Source organism: Sapajus apella, unplaced genomic scaffold (assembly GCF_009761245.1).
Source record: "Sapajus apella isolate SASKATOON/1434 unplaced genomic scaffold, GSC_monkey_1.0 scaffold28, whole genome shotgun sequence".
Lineage (NCBI taxonomy): Eukaryota > Metazoa > Chordata > Mammalia > Primates > Cebidae > Sapajus > Sapajus apella.
The window spans coordinates 19,976,731-19,997,442 of record NW_022436968.1 but is presented as its reverse complement, the minus strand read 5'-3'; the positions used below and the strand labels follow the sequence as shown (position 1 = coordinate 19,997,442).

The following is a 20,712-nucleotide window of genomic DNA, read 5'->3' as shown; positions in this document are numbered from 1 at the left end:
AGGATTTTGTTGTTGTTGTTGTTGTCCAGGGCTGTGGCTCACATCTGTAATCCCAGCACTTTGGGAGGCCAAGCTGGGCAGATCACCTGAGTCCAGGAGTTTGCAGCCTGGGCAACATGGCAAAAACCTGGCTCTGCAAAAAATACACAAGTTAGTTGGTTGTGGTGAGGTGCACCTGTAGTCCCAGCTACCTTGAGAGGCTGAGGTAGGAGAATCATCTGAGCCTGAGAAGTGGAGGTTTCAGTGAGCTCTGATCGTGCCACTGCACTCTAGCCTGGGTGAGAGGAGTAAAACTTCATCTAAAAAAAACACAAAAAACTCCATAGATTTTTGATGTAGTTTTCATTTTATTTTATTTCATTTCTATGGCTTTTTCTCTCTCCAAATCAAATGACTTATCTCTTTAGGACTGGTAGATGGAGTTTTCCTAGTAGGTACAAACTGACTCTTAAGCAAAGAATACACTTCATTTATAAAATAACAGCAACTCCTTAGTAGTCTAGCGGTTAGACAAAATAAGTAAACATATAAATAAAACAGCAATGACAATGCAACAGAAAACCTCAGTTATCCTGAGCAAAACTCTTCCAGACACTGGAAATGTACACTTTTTTTAGTGATCAGTTTCATTTACTAAAGAAGGTTCACTCTTCAGGGAGACAGCAGGACTAAAGGGAGAAGCAATGTGAAAACACTTCAAAGCCATAAACTTACATAAACATAAATCTTATCATTAATAATGAGCACAGCATATTACATGTTTGATAAATGAGAGTGTAGCAAGTAGACAAACCTTCCTCTCCTGCCCTTCTCTGCTCTGGTAGATTCTGGGGCAGAGCTAAGCTCAACTCAGTTTCTGCTCATCCTTGCTGGTTTAATTCAATGAGTCGACCTGCAAACACAGCCAGGGTTCCAATGATGCAGATGAGCATGAAGACTCCGAGGAGAATGTGGTCCATCACCATTGCAACGTACTTCCACTCCTCCGCCGCCTGGGAGAGAGGAAAATGTTAGACAGAGTCTCCCTAAGGTGGTTTTTGGATTCGCAACATTCGTGCTTTACACCATCTAAGGGCCCTTCAATTTGTAGATCTCAAAGTCCTCCCATCCCTTAGCTGGCATTATCTTTATTTTTTGAATAGATTATTTACAAAGTGATACCTTACTAAGGTGGTCTAGAGGTGGTCACCAGAGTCCATCTTAGGTCAGTAGCTGCCCGTTGCATGCCACCTACTTGTCAAGCCAAACCCATCACCTGTGCTCATGCATTTGGACATTTAAACCCAGAGTCATTGATTTCAAGCCACAGAGCTTACATTGTTAGACTCCTGGTCTGCCTTCATGGTCTCTGCGATGTACTTGATGCCCTCAATGGCACTTTTCACCTCGGGGTGTTTGATCAGGGGAGAGTGGAAGCCCATGGGTGGAGGCCCGGGCTTCCCGGAAATGTCAGAGATATCAATGTCTTCTGTAAAAATCTTTTTGTCTTGCTTTTCCCTGGATGGTCTTTTCATTGTGGAGAAAAACATGATATTTGGGATAGTGTCGATGAAAACCTAACATAAAAAAGAAATCCATGCGTGAGAATTATTGTCCGTGAAGCAAGCATAAAATTCTATCTTTGAATTATCAATTCGATTTGGGGCAAATCATTCAGTTTTTTTCAGCCTCTTTGCCCTTAAAACAAAAGAACTATACTAGATTTTTTTCAAAGATCCCTCTGTATCCGGGTCCTGTGAAATTACTATGGTTAACAGCGATGATTCTGTAATGTGAGAAGTTCGCCACTGGAGGGAGCCCATGTGCAGTCATTGACCTCAGGCCACCAATGCGCTTAAAAGCTTCAGCATCCCCGGCAGGTATGGAAAATGCCCTAGCAATGTGTCACCGGGATCAACTTTAACAGAAAGGGCCCCTCCACTTCAGATATATCCCACAAAATAGATAGACTGTTTTCTTCTGTTTCCTGTTCCTGAAGAAACTGCAGTACAAGTATTGCCAGGCGTCATCTAATAGCCTTTATGGAAACGGGGACTCTTATTCTCCTCTTAAAAGAGTACATTGTGAGCAGTAGCTTCTTCTGTCAATTCCCGACAAATATTTTACACTCTACACAAAAGATCCTGGACTTCAGTGTCTCTGTAAAGTTTTATCAAAAAAAGACATTTGAAATGTTAAATTTTTAAATTCGTAACATAAATATTTGAGACCAAGTCCATCAGTAAAACTCACTTTTTGACCTCTCTCATCAGGAACCCCCACCTCTGTCGCCCTAATTCTACTCTCAGCAGATGATTTCACCAGCAAAAAGTAAGCCACTCTGTTCACAAATTGGAAGATGTACAAAAGAAATCTCGGGAATGTCATGGCATTTCAATAAAAGGCAGCATTTGTTGATCTTTTCTAATCAAAGAGATTCTTTAAACTTGAATTTGGAATGAGCTTTGTTAATTCTATTTTTCTTTTCTCTCTGGGAAGGCTGCAGGAATTGTTTATTCCTAAAAAGAGGCCAAAGAAAGTTTCTTCCAAAAATTCCCCAAAGCCCAAAAAGAACTCAGTTCCTAAACAGCCCCAGGGGTTAGCTAGAAACCCACTGGTTCCTGGAAGGGGAGGCCAGTAGCTGTGCCCCCCGTGTGGGGTCTGCAGGGGCCGCGGCCACTCACCTTCCGCACCCAGTTGGGCATGACATGGGTGCTGGGTGAGCGGTGGTGTGTGTTGATGACGATGACGGTGATGATGATGGACGCGATGACGAACACCATGGTGAACAGCATGTATTTTCCAATCAAGGGCACGGCACTGGACGTGGAGGGGATCAGCTCCACAATGACCAGAAGGAACACAGTCAAAGACAGTAAGACAGAGATACTCAGGGTCATCTTCTCCCCTGGAAAGACCAAAAAAAAAAAAAAAAATCCCACAACCACCTATCTGGGATGGGCTGCAGTGTTCCCCCCACCTCGCCATTTACATGTGGAAGTCCTGAGCTCCGGGACCTCAGAATGTGACTGTATTTAAAGACAGGGACTTTAAAGAGGTAATTAAGTGAAAATAAGGTCATATGGGGCAGGGGGCTAATCCAGTATGACCGGTGTCCTTATAAGAAGAAGAGTTAGGATGCAGATGCACTAAGGGAAGGCTATGGGACACAGGAAGAAAATGGCCATTATAAACCAAGGGGAGAGGTCTCACAAGAAACCAACCCTGCTGGCACCTTGATTTTAGAATTCCAGTCTCCAGGCCGAGCACAGTGGCTCACACCTGTAATCCCAGGACTTTGGGAGGCCGAGGCAGGCAGATAATGAGGTCAAGAGTTTGAGATCAGCCTGGCCAACATAGTGAAACCTTGTCTTTACTAAAAATTTAAAAAAAAAAAAAATTAGCCAGGCGTGGTGGCAGGCACCTGTAATCCCAGCTACTTGGGAGGCTGAGGCAGGAGAATCACTTCAAACTGGGAAGTGGAGGTTGCAGTGAGCAGAGATCGCACCACAGCACTCCAGCCCAGGCCACAGTGCAAGACTCCATCTCAAAAAAAAAAAGAAAGAAAGGAAAAAAAAAAGAATTCCAGTCTCCAGAACTGAGAGAAAATACATTTCTGTTGTTTAAGCCTCCCAGTCTGTGGTGTTTGGTGTGGCAGCCCAAGCAAACACATTCACCACTGAAACCCAAGGGTAAGAGGAGTGTGACCGGCATGTTCTCAGAGCATTATTCTGGGAAATCTCAATGCATTTTTTTTCTGCAGAATTTCCTAGGTAACCTCCATGCCTTAATTTTTCTGACAGCAGCCAGTGGAAGCACTTTCATTAGAGCCTGCCAAGCAGGAAATAGAACAAGATTCATCTCATGCTCCAGATTTCTATTTATTGGTGGAACCCAGGGAACTGAGAAGGGCTCTGGGTGGACAAGCTAGACTCGGTGTGGCAGTTTTTTCTTTTGCGCAGAATGCATTAAGCCTTATAAAGCAGAATTCATCTACTTATCACCCAGCAGATGAATGGGCATCCTGGAAGTACACATAACTTTCTGTTATTAAAGGAGGAAGCTGTAAGACCAAAACCCAAGAAAATGACAAAATCTGAAAGGCCAAGGAGAACTCCTTGGCATCCTGAGAGATCTTCTGATAGGTGGTTTTGCACCACTCACCGTCTCATTTTCATAGAAGAGGAAGTTTGTCTTCTCACTTACTTCTTCTGTTTTGCATTCTAAGGCAGCAGGGGTTTCCCCAGCCCCTACATCTTTTCTGTAGACCCTTTGATCTCAGGAGGGTTTTGGCTGGGCAAACTTGGCAGCAGGAAGGTCAGAGGCCGAATGGCACTGAGGCATTTTTGTGATGCTTGACCACCTTAGATGCAGCAGAGAGGCTCTAGGGGGGACTTTCCCTGGCTGGCCTTGCTGTGTGGTGCTCCTGGTAACCCTTGTGTTACCCTGCTTTCAAGTATGAAGCTTTCCCTACTGGCTGCTTCCAGATACTAGAATATGTATAGAATATGTATATATGTATAGGATGCAGAGTAGATACAAACAAGAAATTGTCAAATCTACCTGGTGGGTAGGAAAATCTTTCAAAGTGAAAAAGAAGACAATTACAAATACAAAATATTCATCCAGTTATATAAAATTTCTTGATTAATAATAATAACCAGTATTTATCATGCATAGTGTTTTTGTTTGTTTGTTTTGTTTTGTTTTGAGACAGAGTCTTGTAATTCTGCCTGGAAGCCTTCTCTTATTATCTGTTGCCCAGGCTGGAGTGCAGTGGCACAATCTCAGCTCACTGCAACCTCTGCCTCCCAGGTTCAAGTGATTCTCCTGCCTCAGCCTCCCAAGTAGCTGGGACTACAGGCATGTGCCACCATGTGCAGCTATTTTTTGTATTTTTAGTAGAGACGGGCCAGGCTGGTCTCAAACTCCTAACCTCAAGTGATCCACCTGCCTTGGCCTCCCAAAATGCTGGGATTACAGGTGTGAGCCACTGCGCCCAGCCCCTACATGCTTTTCAAGCACTTATCATTTAATATATAAAATAATTTAACCAGAGACTCTGGTTCATTCCCATAATGCCCTGACAGTGTTTTTACTTTAAAAAGTTTCATCTGAGGGCCTGGGTGCAGTGGCTTATGCCTGTAATCCTAACACCTTGGGAGGCCAAGGCAGGGGAATCACTTGAGGCCAGGAGTTCAAGACTAGCCTGGGCAACATAGCAAGACTCCATCTCTATTTATTTATTTTTTTTAATGTAAAAAAGTATCATTTGATTGGAAAGTTAAAAAAAATTGTGTTTGTAATAATCTGTTTAAAAACGAATGCACAACAGGCACGGTGGTTCACACCTGTAATCCCAGCACTTTGGGAGGCCGAGGTGGGGAGATTGAGCCCAGGAGTTTGTGACTGGCCGGGCAACATGGTGCAACCTCGTTTCTACAAAAGATACAAAAACTAGCCAAGTGTGGTGACAGCCTGTAGTCTCAGCTACTCAGGAGGCTGAGGTGAGAGGATCACTTGAGCGTGGGAGGTTGAGGCTGCAGTGAGCCATGATCATGTCACTGTACTCCAGCCTGGGTGACAGAGTGAGACCCAGTCTCCAAACAAAAACAAAAAGCCGATTGCAATCACTGGAACATGTGTTCTGTGGGGTGAGGCACTTTCTGTCTTATTCTCTACGTCTGTCTGCCATATAATATTTGTTCAACAAATATTCATTGAATGAGTAAATAAATAATCTTTTTTCCTCATTGGCAAGTTGGATTTAAACTTTTGTGGTTTTTTTTTTTTTTAAAGTCATTTTGATAAAGGTTGCTACCTGTCATAAGCTTGAGGTCTATCTGTATCATCTTTCTTTTTTTTTTGAACTTGTTTGCCGTCAATTGTTTCTAAATAGTGGCTTGGTGGCAGGCATACGGGTGCACCTTCCTCCTTTTTGGTAGATTGGTGTCATTTAATAAAATTATGTCACAGATGTGATTGCTCAGTAGGAGGTAAGTCAGTCCTCCGGGCTGATATGTGAGGAAGAATGGGCACTTGGGAAGTAGGGCCGTGTGTGTAAAGATACCACCATCTGGAAAAGAGATATGCAAAATCAGGTGGTGAGCAGTGGGTAAAGGAGTAAGACCAGGATTATTCAGCATATAGAAAGTGACTTCGTAGAAAAAGTGGCATGAGAAATGTCTGGAGTCACACACCTTACCCAGCACATTTCTGGGCACAGTTGGTATTCAGCAAATAGGTATTGGTGCTTCATGCACTTGAACCAGCCTGAGCTACAATGTGCATCTTCAGGGTCATGTTCAACTTGACTCTCTGCCGCTCTGGACGTCTGCCCCAGCTGTGAGCTCCACTCACAGTGCCTCTCACCACTGCGCACGCCCACTCAGCAAATGCACTCTCCCAGTGATGATGATTTGGGTCGATCCGCCTGTTTGTTAGCACATGATTATTTCTGGCTTTCCCCAAAATAGCAGCACGAGACCTATCAGCGTCAGCAGCAGCAGTCATGGCAACCGCACCCACCTGAGTCTGTGGGCAGGTAGAACACCAGGCCAGTTAAGAAGGAGAACAGCAGGCAGGGGATGATGACGTTGACAATGAAGTAAAGGGGCAGGCGCTGCATGACGAAGTGGTAGGTGATGTCCAGGTAGGGGGTGTCAGGGCAGCAGGAGTAGAACACCCAGTGCTTCCAGCCCCGGGACTCCTTGATCACCCACTCCCCGCTCTCCATGAAGTTGCTGAGGTCTGGCTGGTCACTTTCCTGAGAAAGAAAATGGAGTTTGGAAATCCCAGGCATGTCACCCAGATGGGGGCAGCGTTTTGTAACCAGCAGTGGCAAGGCCACAGATTCCAGCTCTGTGGGTCACACACCCAGGAGGGACTCTGAGGCACTACTGCTTTGGGGTCTTAGATTTCTTTCCTATGACATAAAGGGGTTTGGACTAGTGGCATTCTCCATTTTATCTACACACTCAAGTCCCCTGGGAGCTTTAAAGCATATTGATGCCCTACCACCACCCCAGACCCATTCCATCAAAATTCTTGAGACTGAGCCTGGGTGTAGGAAATTAATTTAAACTCCCATTTAGTTCTCCCTTCCTAAATAACTCGAACCAACTAACGGGTACGGAAAGCCCCTGGATAATCATAGGCTGTCAGGACCAGTGAGAACTTGGGGTGTTCTACCTTGTGTAACACCCCAAGTTCTCACTGGTCCTGGGAGCCTATGATTATCCAGGGGAAAGTTGGAGGCCCGAATCACACTTTTCCTGAAGCCACCCTTATCATATGTGGCCACTACCTACCGGGTTGATGGCCACAACAGAGCCGTCATAGGTCCAGGTGCCCAGCTTCATGCTGCAGTTCTGTTCATCAAAGGGAAAGTGGGTGACAATGATCTCACAGTAGCTTTTAAAGATGGCTGGAGGTGTCCATGTGATGTGGCCAGTGTAGTCCAGGAGCACTTTGGTGAACTTGACAATAGCAAAGTCACCATCTGCACTACAATTGGGATAAAAGAGAAAAATTGCTCTAAGTGACAGATGAGCCTTCCATTCTGCTTGGGGATGTGAACAGGAGACAGCTGTTAATTATTCAGGTGCTAATTATAGAAGCTCTCTTTCGGGCAGTGTCACTTTTTATCTATTGCAATGTTTTCCAGATTTGATAATAAGAATCACCAGGGTGCTTGTTAAAACTACAGAGCCCTGCACACCCTCTAAGTAATCCCTGAATTTGAAGATCTGGGAAAGAATATGGGAACCCACAGTTTTAAAGAAATAACAGGTAACATGGGTCCACTGCATCCCAGATTATTTTTCCAGCCGTCAGGAGTATTTGTAATGTTAATATCTATCTATCGCCTCCCCAACGTACTCTGAGAGTTCTTTGGGAAAAAAAAAAACACACACACACACAGGAATTTTACAAAAAAGCACCTCCAGCAGCTCATTACTGTGACAAGCAGGTTAGGGAAGGGCCTATTACTTTTTTCTTTTTTTTTTTTTTTCAGACAGAGTCTCACTTTGTTGCCCAGGCTGGAGTGCAGTGGCACAATCTTGGCTCACAGCAACCTCTGCCTCCTGGGCTCAAGCAATTCTTTTACAGCCTCCCAGGTAGCTAGAATTACAGGAACCCACCACCACACCCAGCAAATTGTTTTGTATTTTTAGAGACTGGGTTTCACTATGTTGGCCAGGCTAGTCTTGAACTCCTGACCTTAAGTGATCCACCCACCTCAGCCTCCCAAAGTGCTAGGATTACAGGCATGAGCCACCACGCCTGACTGGCTTACTACTTTTTAAAGGACTATTTAGAACTCACTGGGGTGGAGTCACAAACTCAGATACTGTCAAGGCCAGGCAGGTGAGGAACGAGTGCAGAGTGACACTGCTGAACACAGCACCCCCTCTCCTGTCAGGAGGATGCCACCTTGCAGTGTCCCCTGAGGTGCCCATGTGGGAATGAAGGCCCAATCTTGCCAGATATTTGGATTCTTCCTTAGAAGCTGGAAACCTAGATTTTTTAAAATCAAAAATTGCCAGATGCTGCCAGGTATAGTGGCACATGCCTGTAACCCACCACTTTGGGAGACTGAGGCAGGAGGATCACTTGAGTCCGTGAGTTCAAGACCAGCCTGGGCAACGGTGAAACCTCATCTCTACTAAAAATTTTTTAAAAATTAGTAAGGCATGGTGGTCTGTACCTGTAGTACCAGCTACCTGGGAGGCCGAGGCAGAGGATTGCTCGAGCCCAGGAGTTCAAGGTTGCAATGAGCTATGATCACACCACAATACTCCAGCATGAGCAATGGGGCAGAGACCTTGTTTCAAAAAAAAAAATCTGGAAGTTTAAATGTTGGATTTTCCTGGAGAAGCTAAAAATCAGATTTTAACGTTATATTTCTTGATTTTCAAATGTTGACAATGATTTATTATTTTTAAAAAGACACCATGGGAGGTTCTGAAAAAACAAAATAAGCCACTTCTGCAGGCCTTATTCAGTAGGTAACTTCCTCTTTGCCTAAACAACAGCCTGTGTTCAGGGGATTTAGCAGAGGGCAGGGTGTTAGAATAGGTGTTGAATGGGTGGGAGGGGTCTGCCTCAGTGGGATTTCAGGGGCATCATGGCATATGTTGGTTCCTCATGTCGTAAATCAAGAGATTTTATTCCCATTGATTTTTCCTTGGGACTGAAGTGGGCTCTTTACCTGGAAAACTGTGGCGTTGGATCCCGCAAAAACAGCCCCAAAGGACAGAGAGTCATAGGTTTGTCTTAGTCTTTTCTAATAAGCAGGTAAAACAGGGCTCTCTCCCCACCAGGGTGTTCCTGAGTGAGTTTGGCAAAAGAACCAAAGGATTTTAATTGCTCCTCTCAGATTCCTACTGCAAGAGAAACTTAAAGATACTCTGCTCTATCAGCCCATTTGTCCAAAAAGTTTACACAAATGATCAGACAATTTGGCTCAAGCTTGAACCCCAACCATAATTGGACAACGTGGCAAAAAACCAAAGTTGGGAAGGGCCTGCCTTAAAGGGTAGCATTTTCATCCACAAGCCCTGTCGCCTTCCCTAAGCCGGCTAGGACACACAGCTTGTGAACTCCCTACACATGTTGTATAGTGTCAGACCACAAATCCTCGGGGCCGGTGTTGCATGCTCCTGCCTGGGAAGGATGCTTTTTGAAACGAGCATTTCCTGTTAAATGAAGGGTGTATGCTAATGAATGCGTCATTAGACTGGAGTGTCTTGAATCATAATTTCACAACATGCAGGCTGTCGTGGGCCCCAGTGGACGGGCAGAGAAGGCATCCCAGGCCAACAGCAGCAGTGGGTGTCGGGAAGGTGTTCAGGATGTAACGAGTAACAACTCCAGGAGGCTCAAATATTTGGTAGGGAGGACACTGGATTCCAAGGAACTTAACAATAGGAGGTTCGGGGGCCTTGGAAAGTTGCCAGGTGCGCTGCAGGGGCTCTCAGGGATTAAATGTCGCCCACCCTCAGCCTGGATTCAATTTGGCTGCAGAAATCCTTTCTCTTTAAGACATGAGACACCATATGGCACCCCTAGCCCGTCAGCTTGGTTCTTGGTTTAGAGTGATTTCTTTTTTTTAATTTTGTAGAGATGGCATCTTGCTATGCTGCCCCGGCTGATCTCAAACTCCTGGCCTCAAGCAATCCTCCCACCTTGGTGCTCCCAAAGTGCTGAGTTTACAGGTAGGTGTGAGCCACCATCCTGGGTGATTCAACATCAGCAGTAGTGAGAAGCTTCCGAGGGCACAGCCCTTCCATTAGGGCGCTTTCTCCACCTGCTCCACGAGCGCCCTCTGCCACCTGTGCAGTGCTTACTTGTTATAGAGAACAAGGTCTGGGCGCCAGATCTTTTCTGAAGGAATGTGAATTTTTTTCACACCACCATAGTCATCTGGATTCCATTTTAGGTTGTAGTCCACCCATTGCTAGAAACAAAGACATGCTGCTAGTTAAAAAGCCAAAAACAGTTTTTAACATCTAAAGTTATCAAGGACCCTGATGTGCATGGAAATTCAGTATTGACAGAAATTGTGCTTCCATAAGAAAAGTTTGACTCGAAATTCAGCTTTCACTTTAGTAAACAAGGACAGCAAAAACATAGCACTGACGACGCGCCTGCACTGTTTCCAGCATCTCACCTTTGTTAACTCATTTAGTCCTCACACAATCCCATGAGGTGAGAGTGGTCACTGACCTCATTCTACAAATGAGAAAACAAAGGAATCCTCCAAGTCATGCAGCGGGGAGGAGGCAGATCTACCATGTCACCCTGTCCACCCCCAGGAAAGGAGAAAGACCCTAGTATGAACATTTTCCTCAAGCAGGCAACATCATTTTTAAAAAGTATCATATATTTTTCTACATTATGAAAGTAATGGCTGGACGAGATGGCTCACGCCTGTAACCCAGCACTTTAGGAGACCGAGGTGGGCGGATCACCTGAGGTCAGGAGTTTGAAACCAGCCTGGCCAACATGGTGAAACCCCGTCTCTACTAAAAATACAAAAATTAGCTGGGCATGGTGGTGTGCACCTGTAATCCCAGCTACTCGAGAGGCTGAGGCAGGAGAATTACTTGAACCCGGGAGGCGGAGGTTGCAGTGAGCCAAGATCATGCCACTGCACTCCAGCCTGGCAACAGAGTGAGGCTCCGTCTAAAAATAAATAAATAAATAAATAAGCCAGGAGTGGTGGCGGGCCCCTGTAATCCAAGCTATTTGGGAGGCTGAGGCAGGAGAATATCTTGAACCCAGGAAGCGGAGGTTGCAGTGAGCTGAGATCACACCACTGCACTCCAGCCTGGGTGACAGAGCAAGACTCCATCTCAGAAAATAGAAAAAAGGAAAGAAAAAAAAAGTAATACATATTGAGCATCCCAAATCTGAAATCTGAAATGCTCCAAAATCCAAAACTTTTTGAGCACCAACATGGCGCTCAAAGAAAATGCTCACTGGAGAATTTTGAATTTCAGATTTTCAGATTTGGGATGTTCAACTGGTAAGCATATGCAAATATTTCAAAATAAAAAATCCAAAATTTGAAACACTTCTGGTCCTAAGCATGTTGGGAAAGGGGAACTCCACCTGTGTGTGCCCACTGCAGCGCCATGCTGCGGGCTCAGCTGTGTCCCTCTAAAACTCATGCTGAAGCCCTAACTCCCAGCGTTTCAGAATTTGGAGATAGGTTCTTTACAGAGGTAACTATGTTAAAATTAAGTCATTAAAATAGACTCTCATTTAATATGACCGGTGTCCTTATAGAAAGGGGAAATTTAAAGACACATATATATTTAAATATACATATATATCACATACACAAGAACACCATCTGAACATGAAGACAGTCATCTACAAGATGAGGAGAGAGGCCTAGGACAGATTCTTCCTCACAGCCCTCAGAAGGAACCAACCTTGCCAATACCTAGACTTCTATCTTCCAGAACTATGAGATAATAAATTTCTGTTGTTTAAGACACCCGGTTATGGCAGCCCTAGAAAACTAATACACACAGAAGAAGCCCTAAAGTTTAAAACAAACAAACAAAAAACCCAAAATCAAACAGGAACCATACTTTCACCATCTCGAAAATCTCTATTTCAACATTTTGGTACATATCCCTGTTACCCAAATTGAGTTCCTCTGGGCCCAGGTTTAATTACAGGGGGAATAAAAATGACGTGACATACATGCAATTATCTGGCTGAGTTACCTGTTTCAGACGCACATTGGTTGTCACGATCTGATTTACTTCATCCTGGAAAAAAAATAAGGCATCATCTTTATGGGGGAGAGAGGGGAACCAGGGAAGAAAACCCTGGGGTGAGAGGTGCGGGTGTGTGGGCAGCCCGGAGCACTCTTGTCTCACCACGTTGATGAGCTGTATCAGCTGCAGGCCCACGGTGACCTCCACGGCCTGGCGGTGGTCTTCCACTGGCCGCACCACACTGCTGTAGTCTTGAAATAGCTTTGCCACCAGACGGGTCTCATGTTCGGAGCCCAGGACGAGGCCAGCTGAGACAGCAGATGACACCCACACTGTCAGATTCCACTCCCCACCCTCTAAACACACAAACATGAGGAACTGAGACATAAGCAGCTAATGGAAGGCACACAGGCCTCCTTGTTGAAAGGCTCCCAAATGCAGCTGTTATTGCCTTAAGTTTTTTTCCAAGTACAGTTGCTGTTATGGTCCCTTACCAGGTGACCGTAGGGTGTGCCAGATAATCACCACAATTGTATTTTGGACAGGTGACATTCTTTAATACAGCCTGGCTGAATCAAGTTTGCCAGGCACACATGTGTGTGCGTGCACGCACACACACACACACACGCACACACATGCTAATCTCTGTGTTTCAGAGTCTGGTCATGTGTAATGAAATCTTGCACTGGCTATGTCAGATCTCATGATGCCATGAACAGCCAAAATTGATGCTGGTTCAAACCCACTAGAGTGGTCATAATTAACAAGTGGAAAATAACAAGGGTTGGGGAGGTTGCAGAGAAACTGGAACCTCATATGTTGCTGGTTGGAATGTAAAATGGCAGTTCCTCAGCAAGTTCAACACAGTGGCCGCACAATCCCACAATCCCACTCCTAGGTCCACACTCGAAAGAAGAGCAGCACTATTTACAATAGCCAAAGGGTAGAAACAGTTGGAGTGTCCATCAACAGGTAAATGGATGGATAAACTATGGTATATCCATACAATGAACTATTATGCAGACATGAAAAGGAATTATGTACTGACACATGCTACAACATGGATGGCGCTTGGAAACGTTTTGCTAAGTGAAAGAAGTCAGGCACAATGGGGCAAGTATTCTATGATTTCATCTACGTGAAGTATCCAGAATAGGTAAATCCATGCTGAGAGAAAGCAGACTTGGAGTTACCAGGAACTTGGGGGAGAGAGAGAGGGGGTGGGAATCATTAATGTGCCTTAAGTTTCCCTTTGGGATGATGAAAACATTTTCTGGAAATAGATAATGGTAATGTTTATATAGCATTATGAATGGACTTAATGCCATTGAATTGTATAAAGTGGTTAAAATGGTAAATTTTATGAAATGCGTATTTTACTACGATTTTTAAAAATGCCACTGCCGGCAGATACACGCCCCAGTTAAGTTGTTAAAATAGAGTGAAAACTGTGCTTTGTTGATCTGGGTTTGGGGTTCCTAGTTGGAAAATGAGTGATTCCAAGGAACCTTGACTATATTTTCCTTCAGGATAGAGAGCAATACCTAATACTCTCAGGGCCCACAGCCCCTGTTTCTGTTTACAGCTCTTTGCAATCTTTATCAGCTGCAGACAAGGCAGGCAGGCAGACATTCTCACCTGAGATTCAGAGAGGCTGGACAACTTGTCCAAGGTCCTGTGACCAGCAAGCGCAAAGCTCGGATTAGAATCCTGTCATTCTGTGCTGCGGTCCTGCACTAACTCTTGATACTAACAGTGTGTTGTGAGCTGTCCTGGAAACTCACAACGGCATGTGCCACTATTCCTATGAGAAAATGTGTTCCAAATCCCAAGTGTCTTATGAAGGATCTTTGTAATTCAAGCCTTCCATGGGTTGGAGACCGCATGTCCAGAGCTGGGAGAGGAAGTAGACACACGATCCATTTGCCTTCATTCATGTAACCAGATCTCCCCTTTCTACAGGCTATTGCTGAGGCTGCAATGCAGTGGCACAATCACAGCTCACTGCAGCCTCGACCTCCCAGGCTCAAGCAATCCTCCCATCTCAGCCTCCCCCAACCAAGCAGCTGGGACCCCATCTCTATAAAAAATACAAAAATTACCTGGGCGTGCACCACCACACCCAGCTAATTTTTGTATTTTTTGTAGGGACAGGGTTTTGCCATGTTGTCCAGGCTGGTCTCAAACTCCTGAGCTCAAGCCATCCGCCCGCCTTGTCCTCCCAAAGTGCTGGGATTACAGGTAAGAACCACCTCACCTGACTAGTTTCACAAGTTTTCCGAACCCAGAATGTTCCAAGGGCACCCAAGGTGCCCAACCATGCAGATATTTCACACGATATTTCCCCAAAACCACCTTTTGCATTTGAGGACTCTTGAAGTAATATGTTGTTTGAAGATCCAGTTTTTGCCACCACCCCATTGAGCCCCTGGGACTTGATAATCCTGTCCTTCATGCATTTTCTATCCCGGGCCTCATCGATCATGGTGGGGTTGCAGACTGGAATGGATTACTGAGCGCCTTGGCCACTGAATTTGAAGCTGTTGCTTTGGGCTTGCCCTGGGTTGTTTATTTTTAAATGACCGTTCATTCCAATTTGACAGGAAGAACATATTAGAAAGCAGATGATAAGCAGATGGTCAGCATTATGTAGCAGGAGAACTATGCAGACCAACCCTACGGCCCACTATGAGGAAGGGGAAGTTGAGAGAAGCAGGCATAATGAGCATTCCAGGGACAGTCACCTCCTCCTCTCCCACCCTAGACAATAACGGGGTGACCGTTCCTTCCGTAAGGAATTTCTACGGAATTCCCAAGGAGGGCTTCATTTCTTAGATGGTTTCATTGGTTTCCTTTTCTTTCTTCCCCCCCAAAGCAGCGTAGAGTGTTAGAAAACTCACAGGACTCAAAGTCCAGAACTCTATGATTCCCTTCGCAACTCCAATATGGCCTGGAGAGTTGGGGTAGTTCTTCGTGGATTCAATGAATTACAGTAAATCCTTTTATAAAAAGATAGGGCATAACAAACATGCAGATAAAAAATTAAATAATGTCAAATCTCTGTTTTGAGCAAAACTATATTTAGAATCTTTATTCAGATGATGGTAACATTAATTCATTCATGAAATATTTGTTGAGCATTTACTGTGAGCAAAACATTGTTTTGGGAACTTGGAGATATTCACTTTCTACGCTCATGGAGACTGACGTTTGTCATTTATGTAAATAACTGTGAACAAGTTGGAAAGTGATAAGCCACAAGAAAGATGGCAATGAAGTACTTGGGATTCCAGAGGCGAAGAGAAAGTTGAAATGAAAGGTGCTGTATAAATAGAACAGAGATCATGCTGTGTTAAGCTAACACAGGAAAAGGGTCCCTGATATAAATGACCATTTTGCCCACAAAGGACTGATTCTAAGAAGGGAAACTCAACCACAATTTCAAAGTGCTCCTTTTGTACCACACTGGTTCAATCTGCATTTTTATGCAGGAAATAGCCTCCTGGGCTGGGCAAAAGAAACTTTGAACTGTTACTAGTCCCATGGACCATTATTATCCTAACCTGATCCTGTAGCTCTTGCTACCTTTGGCTAATTCAGGCTGTGTTTTCTGACTGTCCATGTAATAAATCGCATCTCACATTGACCATGTTCCAAAATGTATAAATTAATTGACCTTGGGCAGGTCAGCTTTAGTTTTCTCGTAATAAAAAATTGAGGATGTTCGACTGCATGATCTAGCTCTAAATTTCTATAAATCACACAAGGGAATTGATACCAGAAAACTCTAGATTTGACCTAAATATATATCACATATTTCTTTAATAGCTAATCATGCATTTTTGGTTAGCGATAACCAAAATCCTAAGAGATCTCTTAAGGATTTTTACATTAAAGTGTACCATTTAAGAACTTTTCAGTGAGTGTGGTTTTGTGTGTGTGCACGTGCGCGCACACACACACACACACACACACACACACACACACACACACACCAGGCCAGCTTTGGTTGGATAAAGTCCAAATCCCACAAGATATAATTTATCTGAGTTTAGGCTTTTTCACTCAACTCTGCTGTTGAAAAAAATTAATAATAAAGCTTTTTGCCTCTTGCCCAGAAGGCTTGTGTTTTTCAGAGCAATATTAGAAATGAAAAATCACAGGATGTCAGCCACCTTGTTTCTCAGTTGGGATGATATCACCAGCAAACTTTTATGTGAAGCAATCACCAAACATGTCCCGTTTCCCTCTAGCGGAAGTCTGGGATTCAGGATGGTGTTTCAGCTGCTGTGTTAGGACACATTCCAGAGTAGCATGCAGGTCAAACGCTGTGCAAGGTTTATAGTTTCAATTCAAACCCAAACCTACATATAGTAACATCCTTTAAAAAAAAAAGTAGATAGGAATGCATTCATATGGAATTTTTTTTTACTCCAGAAATAAAAAAAATTATAAAACATTCCTGTCTCTATGGAGAGAGTTTAGTTACAATTATTAACTGGTTTCTATCTCCAGCACATGTAGCTGTCAATCAGTCCTCTTTATTACTAGAATTCTCCTGGAGCAGTAAAGGGGCTTGTTAACTCCATTGTTGGTGATAATAAGGCACCATTCTAAGTCTCTATGGTTGTTTAAATATGAACCCCAGGACACTACCATGGTCTACAAGGGGTCCAGGTCCTGTAAGTTGTGCAGAGCTTTCAGAGGGGTGAGTCGGCTGCCAGGCATGATGTCTACTTTGTAGTCTTTGGCCAGGCAGTTCCTATTTTAATTAGGAAACACAAACTAAAAGTCTTTATCCAGAAACTCAATCAAGCGACATCAGGAAGAAACTGACAGAGCAGCCTCTGGTTGGGGAGGCTCTGCCATTCTGTGGTCTCATCAAAGAAGCAAGACTTTGATTATGGGGCCTCCAGGACTTTAGCCTCGAAGAGAGCCCTGTCCCCACCCCTGACCCCAGCACTTACCTGAGCAAAGGCTAAAGAGCAGAAAGAGAGGCCGGGGCTCCATAGGGTACCAGAGCTGGCGCGGACCAGGGCAGAGTGGCGGTCCGTGCTGCTCACTGGCACTCTGGCTGGGTGCTTGGCTGCCGGAGGGTTTGGAAGGCGAGTCGGCTCAGTGGAGCTATTGTTTTACACCACCTGTTTGCAGGAGTGACAGCTGGGCTGCCCTCAGCCCTGGAGCCCGGGGAGTTGCTGGGACCGTACGCCATTACAGATGTGCCTGGCTTTACACAATTGCCTCCCCTCGACAAGCTGAGTATGAACTGCATTATATTTTAAATGTACCAGGAGTCAGATCTTAACGGAACAAAGGTATAGAAAGGAAGGAATTATTTTGAAGGGTGAGCCAACCCCTCCCTTTTGTGTAAAGCAGAACCTCATCTCTGTGGGTTGATTTGATTAGGGTCATTTAGTCTGAGTAGATAGCTGTTTGTCCTAAACCACAAAAATCCATATTCTGCAAACATGGCAATTCATTTCCTCTGCTCTGTGTTAGGCCGAGGGTGCCTGGGGCATTTGTGACTGCCTGGATTTCAGAAGAGTACAGCCGGTGTTGAATCTGCTGCTGGAGAGTCCCCATGTTGATTGGGTTTGGTTTTTAACAAAGATAGCTTCTTCCATAAAACTGGCTTTACTGGCCCCCAGGGTGGCTGCTCCAACCCCTATCTCTGTATCAGGCGATACCTATCCCACGTGGACCATTAGCTGGAGCAAATTGCCCACGTCCTCTGCACCGTGATTCAAGCGAGGAGTAATTATCAGGAAAAGGTGTCCCACCACATCAGCAGTTGTTCCGGCTCCCTGCCTCCTTCCATCCATCCCTCTGCCCACTCTCACTCAGGAAAGCAAAGAGCAGAGCGGTTCAGCTTTTCAATTCTCTTGCTTGAAAAACATCCTACAAACCAGCAGTTAGTAATTTCTCAGTCTGAGAAGTATTGTTACCCGAGCTATGCTTCTTTGCAGGGCGTGAGGTGGGTTCACAGGAGAGGATTGTTTAAAGGTACCCTGCCTATTCCTTGTGGGCCTCCTTCCCACGTGGAATTAGGTGGGAAATGTTCTCTCACCTCAAGCCCATGGACAACATCCTGACAGAGCCTCTCATCCCAGTGGATCCAAACAAATCATTAGTGAAGGGGCTTGGAGGGCAGAGGAGAGAGCTGCTAGCTCACACTGTTTACATATTTTGTTTAAACTATGGGAGATCAGTTAACTGTTTGCTAAAAAAAAATTGGTTCTCTCCCTTCCATGGAATAGCCCTGTGGCAGAAATACAACCCCCACCCTCCGACCAGCCCCTTCCATCTAAATGGAGCCAGGGGACTGGGCTCTGGTCAGTGGCATGCAAGGAAAAATGTTCTTAGACTCACAAACCTACCAGAGCTCAGCCCTGCCCTTCTAGCCTTCTGATGGCTGGAATGGACATGATCCCAGGGCCACCTTAGAAACCATGTTTGGAAGGTAGCATTGCTTTTGACATTCTGAATCCTTGAATGACTGCATTGAGGGGGACCTGGTTACCACCCAGCACTATTGCAGTGAAAACAAAACATGTATTGTGTCGATCCATCAAAATCCTTGGGTTTATTCACACAGCAGCTAGTGTTCCATAATTAATACAAAATGTAGCCCTTGGCACTAGTATCCTGGGGTTAAAAATAAATTCTAAAATGTGTAGCACTGCAGCGGAAGGCAAGAAAATTGATATTGGAGGCTGAAAAGATGAAGACCCCTGTTATATAGTACCAAATAGTTTAATAACACTGTTGTCCTCAACTGCTTGGTGAACAACGTGTCTACTGAGCCTGTAGCTCCCAGAGAAGAGGTTGGTAAACCCAAAGGTGGTGCACGATGGTTCTCTTTTGCTTTGTTTAGCAAGTCAGTACAAGGAAGAGCTGAGCTCAGGCAAAAATGCGCTGGTTTAAGAGCAGAAATGAAAAGGAACAGAATGAGCCCAGAAATGTAGAGTCTTCTGTTTTGAACTTCAAAGAGTAAGTGAAAACATGGAATAAAGACTTTGATCAACCAAAGCCCATTAAGACTTCTCTTTAAATAGGCAGTTTCATTACAACAGCAAAGATTACTTGGAGGGTGCTTTCTTCACAGCCAAACCTATTTTTTTCAGATGGCTTCAAGAGGGCTGCTATTAAGTTGAAGGAGAGAGGTATAGTGGTTAGGATGCAAAGAAATGCATCAGATTGGAGCAGTGTGTCCAGGAAAGAAGCCCATTGTGTGTACATAGGCACATAGGAATAATGGAAACAAATATTGCAGAAGCTTACTCAGTTTTTGAAGGAACTGTATTGCCAAAGAGTTCGTGAACCCAGGCTACAAAAGTTTTGGTTGTTCAAGGCTTAACGCAGTCCTTAATTTCCCAACCACACACTGTCAGAAAGCAGGCTCCAAGATCTGCACAGTCTTCCAAAAAGAGTGCTGTCTCCATCTCGTTTCAGATGTGGCCATGAGGGACAGTGGGCAAGGAAGAATCTCCCAGGGGACATAGCCAGGAACCTCGGACAGCAACAAAGAAGGGAGTTCCACCCACAAAGCAGAATCGGGGCGAATCACGGAATCTGTTGAGACCCTTTCTGTGCCCACCCAGGTGCCGCTGGCTCTCTGCTTACAGCCAATGCCTGCAACCCTCTGCCCGGGGGATTCTTTTCTTTTTTTCTTTTTGGCGATGGGAACACAAGAAACAAGGCTGAAATGTAAAAATGTTGCTGCCTCCAGAAACAGGCCTCAACCAATGTCCGAGGATAAATATCCCCGCTCCCTCACCCCTTGGACTGGGTAACTCCCAAGCGTGGCCTGCACTGCCGCTCTGTGAGAGTGAGTCCCTGTGATCCATGATGGAAATGGCTCAATAACCCTCCCTTTGTTGACTTCCTGTCCCTCTCTGTCTCATCTCCCCACTCTGCCAGCTCTCAAGTACACTCCCTTCAGGGTCAGGGGGACCTCAACGCAAGACAGAATTTCTCCCGCTGCCTGGCACAGGGTCTTCACAGTGATGGGAGGCTTTCCCCAGCATTTCACCATCCTATCACGTCTCTTCTAAAGGAGAGCAGTTGAAACCGCAGACTTTAAAAAGTGAGTACAACCGCTATTAATATTATCCTCTGAAGTAGCCTATTTTTTTAATTTAAAAGTGCATTATTCAAGTAATTTGAATTTATTATAGAGAATTTAGAGAACAGATGAGTGAAATGACCTACTATCTTCTACCCAGAAATATTTATCTTTATGTTTTAGTCTGTGTCTGTTCAGACCCTTCTATGTATTCCATCCATTTATTCACTGAACATTTTTTCACTGGGTTTTGCTATGTGCCAAGCAGTGTTCTAGGCATTTGGAATACATCAATAAATACAGCAAACAAAGATTCCTAGTCCTCAGGAAAAATGCATTCTAATTGGAGGCAGTGGACAATTAAAAATATATATATATTACAATTTTATTTATATATTATATATGTTATATAACATATATTTATACATT

At 44.5% G+C, this 20,712-nt stretch overlaps 1 protein-coding gene across 1 annotated transcript; it reads right to left on the bottom strand.

The window, feature by feature from the left end:
• Nucleotides 1-337: 337 nt before the first annotated feature.
• CHRNA1 (cholinergic receptor nicotinic alpha 1 subunit) lies at nt 338-17,335 on the bottom strand. The gene is made up of 9 exons (XM_032292901.1): nt 17,186-17,335; nt 12,381-12,526; nt 12,225-12,269; nt 10,332-10,441; nt 7,290-7,485; nt 6,508-6,745; nt 2,664-2,887; nt 1,317-1,556; nt 338-992 (listed from the first exon to the last, which is right to left on the bottom strand). The coding sequence occupies exons 1-9, from the start codon at nt 17,226-17,228 to the stop codon at nt 861-863; spliced, it is 1,374 nt and encodes a 457-aa protein (XP_032148792.1). The 5' UTR covers nt 17,229-17,335; the 3' UTR covers nt 338-860.
• Between the last annotated feature and the right edge of the window lie 3,377 nt (nt 17,336-20,712).